Source organism: Nycticebus coucang, chromosome 7 (genome assembly GCF_027406575.1).
Source record: "Nycticebus coucang isolate mNycCou1 chromosome 7, mNycCou1.pri, whole genome shotgun sequence".
Classification (NCBI taxonomy): domain Eukaryota; kingdom Metazoa; phylum Chordata; class Mammalia; order Primates; family Lorisidae; genus Nycticebus; species Nycticebus coucang.
Window position 1 is genome coordinate 5,976,254 of NC_069786.1, and position 9,056 is coordinate 5,985,309.

Genomic DNA, 9,056 nt, shown 5'->3' on the forward strand with positions numbered 1-9,056 from the left:
GGTGTTTGGGTGCTCTTTCTCTCTATTGGGCCTCCTCTTCCTGCAACCTCTCTAGAAGGTAGGTGCTTGGTTACTGGGGTTCTGTGTTCTCTTGAGGTCTATCACCACGGTAGTAAGGTCACTTCTTGGGGTCCCTTTACCTGAGGTCCCTTCTGTGATAGGAAGATCCTATAACCCTCCTACCCCACATCTCCATATATGCACGTAGCTAAAATGTCGCAGGAGAACGAGGCCCAATGGAGAGGAAGAGCACCCAGCACCATGTTTATAAGAGGAAGGGCTTTATTTCAGCCAGTAGAGCTTACAGCATAGAAGAACTCAAAAAGGCCACGCTCCCAGACTGGCTTGGTCTTTCCCTTTTTATCTCCAGTCAAAAAGTTCCAACCCACAGGCACCTTTCTCATTGGTCAGTTTGAATCAAGTGGGAGATGCTGTTCCAGCTCTCACAGTGATTATAAGATTTCACAGAAGTGGAAATTTCCAAGTTCCAGAAAGTTAAGTCTACAAATTCCCAAGAGCAGAGTCACCATGGAGAGGACCCCGCAGGTGTATCCTTGTGGTCTCCTTGAGAAGACCTGTTCTCCTAGACCTCACTCTTCTCAGGTATCCTCTCTCAGCACCATCTCTGCATCCTTGTGGCCCCAAGAAGGCCTCAGTGCAGCCAGGTCCCAGCTCTGAGGGACGAACCACCTGAGTTTAGATTGGTTCCCCAACCCCACTTATGTGACCTGGACAAGACATTGTGCCTTTCAGGCCTCCCCAGTTTCTCTATCTGCCCAGTGGGGATCAAACTGGTACCCACTTGGTGGGAATGTCAGCAGGCATCTATGAGATGCCATTTAGAAAATCTGTGGGCTGGTGTTACTGGAATTTTTCTTCAGTAGATCCTTGGTCTCAGGAATTCAAAGGATGAACCCACGGACTACAAACCAGTGGTAGGATACGATTTATTAGATAGAAAGGAATATAGTAGTAAAAAGCACCAGAGCTTCTGGCAAAGGAAAAGTCCCAAGTGGGAAGTCTCTGCATAGGTCCTCCCTCTAGGTGTGTGTAAATCATCTAGAGCAGGCATCCTCAAACTGCGGCCCCTGGGCCACATGAAGCGGTGTGAATTGTATTTGTTCCTGTTTTGTTTTTTAAAATAAGATATGTGCAGTGTGCATAGCAATTTGTTCATAGTTTTTTTGTTTAAACTATAGTCCGGCCCTTCAACGGTCTGAGGGACAGTGAATTGGCCCCCTGTTTAAAAAGTTTGAAGACGCCTGGTCTAGAGAATTACATTTGGCCAGGACTTGGTAGGTGGAAAAACACCTTTTCAAACTTAGTGAGTGTATTAACAAATGAATGAATGCAGGCCCTCCACTAGGGGCGAGGTTATTAGGTCTTCCCAGGTTTTGCTTCAGGGAAGGAATTAGGGTGTGTTTTCCCAACTGGTGAACCACCAAAAACCTTTCAGGCTGCTTTGTTCTTATGTGCTAGAGCCTAGAGGGTGTGGTCTAGGAAGGGTGGAGTTTGTGCCTAGAGTTGGGGGTCTGGAGGCTGAGCTCACTTGGGCCTAGAGAATGGGGGTGGGGGTGGGGGGGTTGGGTCCCAGTCCAGCCCTGGGTGGAGGAACTCTGAATCAGTGTCATGTGAAGCCATTGTACAAAATTTGAGATGAAATGCCGGAAGGGGTGGGATGTAGCATGGGGACTCAACCAACATCAGGCCTGGGTTTCTGCAGCGTGATCTTAGAAACGTCGCTTTCCCCGCCTGGCATGAATGGGCAGAAAATTATTAAGTTCAGATATTGTCCTTTCCCATAAAATCTTCCAGTGGCCGTCTATTTTATTTAGATTCAGACCTAAGTCCTTGTCTTGGGTTTTTTAAGTCTGGGTCCTCAGCAGTGTTTATTTCTCATGCTTACACGCTCAGACCCGTAAGTAGTGACTGTTCCTTCCTCTTTCTTTGCAGTATCAGGGCTATTCGTGTGAAATAAAGGAGCCCTGACAGCTTGACCACACAAAGCATAAACAGCAGCTTTGGATTAGAAATTAGCTGCGCTTCCTCCCCTCCCATCCCTTTGCTGACTTCACACAAACTTCCCCAAAGACCCGGTTCACCGAGGGAACCACTGCCGCCCCGCCGGCGGGGTTGCCACGCTCCGGCCTGGTCGCGCCCCCTGCCTGCCTACCCTCTCCCCCTGCCCGCCTACCCTCTCCCCCTTCCCGCCTACCCTCTTCCCCTTCCCGCCTACCCTCTCCCCCTTCCCGCCTACCCTCTCCCCCTGCCCGCCTACCCTCTCCCCCTGCCCGCCTACCCTCTCCCCCTGCCCGCCTACCCTCTTCCTCCTGGCTGGCTGGCCCCTTCCCCTTCCCGACCCCTCTCCCCTCCTTCCTCCCTCGTCCTCCTTCAGCCGGAGCAGGGGCGGGGCGGCGCGGGCCGGGGGGCCCACCTGGCACAACAGTCTGACAATACATTTTAAACATTTTAAGTATAATTTAACATTTCAGGTTTTATAATACATCGATAAAGTATATGGTATCTAATATAATTAGTAAGTTGTTTATAGACAAAAATAGTAGCTAAAGCAGAGATGAAAATCGTCACTTTGCTCAAAATACAGACCGACGGCGTCCAGAGTCACCAGAATCTCTTAATTTCTCAATTTGGCCGGAGGCGTCCTAGTGGCAAGACACTGAAATAGTGGTAAACATTTCCAAGTTCAAAGGAAAGAAAATAGTAGGTTTACTCTTCCCATACCGGGAGTCGAACCCGGGCCGCCTGGGTGAAAACCAGGAATCCTCACCGCTAGACCATATGGGAGGTGCCCTTGCACTTTCGGAATAGGCATATACGTGACTTACACAGGCCTGGCCGCTTGTCTCCCAACCCGCCTATCAGGTTTTGCCCCTCCCGGGTAGAAACGCCCAGACTGCGGCTGCGCGCTCCCCTCCGCTGAGTGGGCGGGAGCGGTAACTACCCGACCCTGGCCCAGACGCCCCGCAAACCCACCAGCGAAGTAGGTGGGAGGGTTTGCTGACTACTGTACACGTCAGCGGACACGGAAAAGACGCGCCAGATGATTCCTCCTCTGGGAAGAATTTAAGATCAAAGCAGAGATTCAATGTTATTGTTTTCCTTACTTCAGCTTCAAAAATCTACTGATTGGGCATTTTGTCTATAGCAGGGGTTTATCGTGAAACTCAACTTCTGTTCTCGCTTATATGGGATAAGGGCCCCTTTTCTCCTCCTGGCACGGGTTGAAGGCCACCGAGCTCTCCTGTTAGGCCTGTCATTAACGGCTCGAGCCTCCACATGGCCCGCATTAGCGGTCCCCACCCAGCCGTGAGCTGCCCTGTAGGATGGCAATATACATTAAAGGTACTGAATCAGCAGTTCCCAGTGTCCTGGAAGTAAGGTTTTCGCACCAGGCGAAATCCCCAAGTCAAACTGGCTTATTCTGGGGGCGCGGAAGCGCATGCCTGAAATACCAGCCAGAGTGAAAGGATGGTTCAGGCCACATCCGGGCCTGCGTCTACTAAAGCTAGAAAAATCAGCTACTAGGCCTCTAGTCCCAGCATCTCAGGAGGAGGATCGCTAGGGCCCAAGAGTTTGGGGTTGCCGTGAGCTAGGCTCTTGCTATGGCATTCTAGCCTGGGCAACAGTGAGACTGTCTCTCACACACACAAGTCTTTAATAGATACAGGATATGGGCAGAAGGTAGAAATGTGGACACAGGACCCACCTGATATCCCAACTAAAACCACAAGTTGAGGAAAATGCCTATCCCCTCGCCAAGGACCCCCATAAATCCAGAAATCATAACAGCTGATGGACAACTCTAAAAATTAAGAAACACAAGAGTTGTATGAAAGTTCCCATAGTTTCCCCTTATTCATTAAGGTATTCAATTGTTGTGTGCAGTTTGATGTAACATTTTATTTTACAATAAAAAGTAAAAAAAGAAAAAAAATCACCATAAGCAAAGTTAAAGACAAGGAATATTTACATCTCATATACAAAGGACTAAGTTTCCCAAACATAAAGAGCTCCTAGAAATTGCTAACAAGATCAACAACCCAGTAGAAAAATGAAGCAAGTTCTTGTAATAGGAAACAACTGGCCCTTCAAATGAAGAGAGGCTTGGTAAAATAAAGGCAGGGTTCTTAAAACCTGGAAGGTCAGAAGGTGTTTTCTGAGAATTCCCTTAATCTAATTCAAATATTTTTTCTAGTTCTTGGCTTAGATCCTGCCAAGGGCTGCCCATCCACTCAAGTGTTTTATTTTTATTGACTCAAATCATATTGTCCTGGTCTGTCAGCCATTCATGGTTTTTCTCTCCTGCAAGTTCTATGTCAAAGATCTAGTAGTGAACCTGAACTGCTGCCTGTCCTTTCCCACCATTGTCAGTCCAGTGTTTCATCACCCTCAAATGAAACCACAGCTGACCCATGACTTGCTGAGTAACAGGCACCTGGCCCAAAAGAGTGTGTCCTGTAAGAGCACAGACCTAGGAATGGTTTCATTGCTCAGTCACCTCTTAAAACTTCACACCTAACAAAGTTGAAAACATGCAGACCAAGGACACAGAAGAGACATTAGCTAGGGTGGGGCGGGGCAAGGGGATGTGAAGGGAGAAGGCCTCTGATGAGGCAGCCACATCCCTGAACAGCTATGCTTGCTGCTCTGCCTCTGTGAGTACAAGTCAGACAGCCCCAGGCTCTGGCTGCTTGAGTTTCTCCTGGAGCTCCCGGAACTGGCTTTGCCCCCAGTCGATGCGGTTCTGAAGGCTGGCTATGTCTGCAGCCAGCTGTAGGCCTGGAGAAAAAGGAAAGAATGTCACCATAGTATCCGTGCTGTGTGACACACAACCCAGGAAACTCTAGACACCCCCAAGGATTGGAAAGGCTCCAGGTTTCCTCTGGCCTCCACACTATTCCTAAATAAAACATTACAGGGATGGCCTTACACTGACTGCTCCAGAACCTCACTGGACTCACACCTTTACATCTCAGGTTTCTGCGAAAATGTCACCTCCTCAGAAGACTTCCTTGCTGGGCATGGTTGCCTATGCCTGTAATCCTACCCTGTTTCCCCGAAAATAAGACAGTGTCATATTTTAAGGTGTGCTCCCAAAGATGCGCTAGGTCTTATTTTCAGGGGACGTCTTATCTTTCCTGTAAGTAGGTCTTATTTTCGGGGAAACAGGGTAGTACTCTGGGAGGCTGAGGCAGGTGGATTGCCTGAGTTTAGGAGTTCAAGACCAGCCTGAGCCAGAGTGAGACCCTGTCTCTGAAAATAGCCAGGCATTGTGGCAGGTATCTGTGGTCGGAGACTGAGGCAAGAGGATCCCTTGAGCCCAAAAGTTTGAGGTTATTGTGATCTATGACACTACAGTACTCTAACCAGGGGTGACAAAGTGAAACTCTCTGTCAAAAAAAAAAAAAAAAAAAAGACTTCCTTGACTCCCTTACATCACCCACTAGGAACTAAATATTCACAGATCCTAACACCATCTCAAGCACTTATTTCCTTCCTCCCCCCACTGTCACATTTCCTCACTGCTCTCAGCCACTCCTCGCCTAAGAATGATCCACACTTTGGATCCATGTGCAGATGGCTTTCACCTGATGTCTCTGCTGGAACAGGTGCTGTCCAAACCTCAGGGCCCTCCACATTGCCTGTTCTCCAGGGCAGTCCTCAGTTGTCAACCTCCTTTTGGGCAAGGCTGACCACACAACTAATGGCACCCTCCAGGAAACACTCTCTCTGGCTTCCAGGAAACCCGGCACTCTGGGTGTTACACCTGTCTCTTCTTCCTCATCCTCACTGCCCTTCCACACTTCTGGGACAACCTCTGCTGACCTCATCCTATTTCAGCTTTAACCCTGTTCAACAACTTGGGAATTTAAACACCAGAGCTATGCCGTGGACCCGCAAATCTCTCTCTAGCTCAGGCCTCTCCCAAACTCCAGATGTACATGCCCAATGCCCACTTGGACTCAACAGCTGGATGTCACAACACAGACCACACCTGCTCCTACTTCCTAAATTCCCCTCAAAGTGGGTGAGGGTAGCCCCATCTTCCCATGGGTTCTGAGTGAACACAGGCTCTCTCTGACTCCTCTCCTTCCCTATTCTCACATCCAATCTGTCAGCAAAGTCTGGGCTTCTACCTCAAAGTATGTGCAGGTTCCCACTGCTTACCCCTATACCTACTGCCGCCTCCTGCAGCTCACACCTGGCTGCACCCTGGCATCTGCTTTCTTCCTCTGCTCTCCAGTCTGTGACCTTGAAAGGACTTCTGTGACCTTGAAAATACAATTGCACTCTTCTCTGCTCAGAGCCTCCCCGTGACTTATAAAGTCCACATTGCCTGGGCCCAGCTTCCCTGTCCTCAGCCTCTAGTACTTCCATTGTGCTGACTCCACTGCAGCCCACTGGCCTCCTGTCTACCATTCCTCCAACACACACCAGACGGACCTTGCTTCAGGTCCCTGACCTGGCTGGTCCCTCTACCTAGAACACTATTTTTTTTTTTTTTTTGTAGAGACAGAGTCTCACTGTACCGCCCTTGGGTAGAGTGCCGTGGCGTCACAAGGCTCACAGCAACCTCTAACTCTTGGGCTTACGCGATTCTCTTGCCTCAGCCTCCCGAGCAGCTGGGACTACAGGCGCCCGCCACAACGCCCGGCTATTTTTTTTTGTTGCAGTTTGGCCGGGGCTGGGTTTGAACCCGCCACCCTCGGCATATGGGGCCGGCGCCCTACTCACTGAGCCACAGGCGCCGCCCTACCTAGAACACTATTACCCCAGATCACCCATAAGGCTTTTCCTCCATCTCCTCAAAAAAACCTTCCCTGGCCATCCTTCATAAAACAGTTCCCTCAGCCCACTCCTTATTGTCTCATGAAAATTTTCACAGACAGATGTTGGCCTACTTATTTGCACACTGACTTTCTTCTGTCCATGGAACAAGCATTCCATGAACAGTGTTGATCACTTTGGTTCCCTATTGTATCTCCAGAACCTAGCTTGAGCCTTGGAAGACTGCCAACAGCCAGCAGATGCTTTTGGGAAAAACAGCAGGTGTGCAACAGAAGTATGCAATGGAGAAAACCTGCAAAGCCCTTTCCAGATTAACCCCAGCCATGGCATTAATTAGTGCTCAAGTGTTCCCTTGTGGATTGAGGGTCTGATTTTAGCCCAGAGTCACATGGCCAACTGGCAGGGTCCACTCACCATCCCGGAAGCTAGCTTGGGCCTGCCGTAGACTGTGAGGAACCAGGATTCCGAACCAGTTCAGAGGGTCCTGGGGGCCCTCTGAGGACTCTTGCACTGGAGTCTTAGTGGGGCCCTTGCGCCTGCGCAAACCTGGGGAGAAAAAAGCCTGGAAGGAGCTGGGATCCTACTAGCTAATCTTTATGGTCTTAGCAACAATGTCGAGCTTGATCTGAGCTCATGATTCTGGAAAACACTGATGGCTGGAACCCTCTACCTTAATTTTTGTGATCTGGGAAGCAGTTTACCCCAAAGCACTGCCCTTCCTTTTGTGATTCAGATCTCTATCCACTCTTGCTCATATTCCTATAATACCCAAAGATGACTCTCTTTATTTTTGACAAGGCCACACACTGATCTTAACCATTTTTGCCTGAATGTGCTGAAAAGCCAGATACAGACCCTCCAACTCCCTGTTCTTTTTCTGAGGAATAACTGGGATAAGAAGTTTGTCCCTCTAAAACTAGCTAGATGGAAAGATAAACATTTTTTTGTCCAGCTGATTGAGACTTCCATGATTACAACACTATACCAGCTGTAAAACACCTATAACTTCTCTAATTCTCCTATAAAAGTTTAAGGCAAAAAATCACCCTTTAAGATATTCCGCTCTTCAGCTCTGGGTTTTCTCTCTATTGCAAAACCTAAATAAAACCATCTCCTCAAGAGTTGTGTGCATTGTGTTTGACATAGGGCCCTGACAGAAGAAAGGGGCTCACCTTCCTCACGGGGTCCCACCTCCTCTGGGGTCTGGGCGCCAGCTTTCACCACCCTGAACTTCTGGAGTCCATCCTGGGCCTCACTAAAAGACGAGAAGGGAGGATGCACCTTTGGTGGCGCGGGCCCGGGCCCCGCCCTCCTGCCCACCTGCTCCAGCATCGAAGGCTCCCCACCTGGCACGGACGCAGACCTGGGGCTCCATACAGGAAGCATACTGCAGGGGTCCTACAGACTTGGCGCCCATGGCGTAGCGAGCCTTGGCGAGCGAGAGCCATCCCTGGAGAGAAAGCAGAGAACCGGAAGCCTCAGTTTGCGTCCGGGTGCGGTCCCGCCCGCCTCAAGTGCTTACCTCCTCTACCCGGGTGTTCAACGCCGCCCGCTTTGCCTCTAGCTCCTCTAGGTCTCCGAGTAGCTGCAGGAGCAGCGAGTCCAGCTCTACCCTCAGACCTAGCGCAGCCATGGACACGCGTCCGGTATCAGGTGGGCCGACTGGAGCCTCTTCCTTCCAGGTCGCACAGTCACCGCCCGCTAAGCAGGTATGACAGCCTATCCACGCAGGAGACACGCCCCAAGGGGGCGTTTCCAGCCGTGGGCCCCCCCACGCAAACGTGAGGACACCACCTTTAAGGGCGAGGGTCCTCTGGGAAGCAGTCCCAAGCTATCTATTAGTGGGTTGCTCCGATTAGCTCCCCTAGAGGATCGGCCAGACGGATTGTCGGGTAATTTGCAGGTGGTTCCGAGTCACTTCCGGAAGCTGCCGAATTCTAAAAGTCGGGCTACCACTGTGGCGATAGAAGGCGGCGAAGCAGGAAGGAGCACGTAGGAAACCTGATCAGCCGCTGTACTGCTTTTACAGTTGTGGGCCGTTTGAAGCCACCAAATACAATTGTTTAGCGGTTCATCTAAAAATTATCTGCAAGGAGATGGACCGTGCTGAAGCCGGGAACAGACATCTTTATTGATGGTCGTCACCAGCCACGTGACAGCATCTTGAAGCCTGTCTGTTGGTTGCCCGGATGAGTATGCGCAGCCCTGCTGGCCAATCGCCTCGCGACGCCCTGTCTCTGTTCGCC

The 9,056-nt window shown here is 50.2% G+C and overlaps 1 protein-coding gene and 1 non-coding gene across 2 annotated transcripts; both read right to left on the reverse strand.

Moving 5' to 3' along the window:
- Positions 1 to 2,733: 2,733 nt before the first annotated feature.
- On the reverse strand, positions 2,734 to 2,805 carry TRNAE-UUC (transfer RNA glutamic acid (anticodon UUC)). The gene has a single exon. It is a non-coding gene; the product is annotated as a tRNA-Glu (tRNA).
- A 1,102-nt stretch (positions 2,806 to 3,907) lies between these two features.
- Positions 3,908 to 8,927, reverse strand: CCDC115 (coiled-coil domain containing 115). The gene is made up of 5 exons (XM_053596998.1): positions 8,333 to 8,927; positions 8,157 to 8,260; positions 7,983 to 8,065; positions 7,225 to 7,356; positions 3,908 to 4,800 (listed from the first exon to the last, which is right to left on the reverse strand). Exons 1-5 carry the CDS (start codon positions 8,441 to 8,443, stop codon positions 4,688 to 4,690), a joined length of 543 nt encoding a protein of 180 aa, XP_053452973.1. The 5' UTR covers positions 8,444 to 8,927; the 3' UTR covers positions 3,908 to 4,687.
- Between the last annotated feature and the right edge of the window lie 129 nt (positions 8,928 to 9,056).

Coding starts and splice junctions, on each gene's coding strand:
- CCDC115 (XM_053596998.1), bottom strand. CDS start 8,443: ATGGCTGCGCTAGGTCTGAGGGTAGAGCTGGACTCGCTGCTCCTGCAG. Junction 8,261..8,332: donor TGAACACCCGGGTAGAGGAG/GTAAGCACTTGA, acceptor CTTTCTCTCCAG/GGATGGCTCTCGCTCGCCAA. Junction 7,357..7,982: donor GGTGGGACCCCGTGAGGAAG/GTGAGCCCCTTT, acceptor TTTTCTCCCCAG/GTTTGCGCAGGCGCAAGGGC.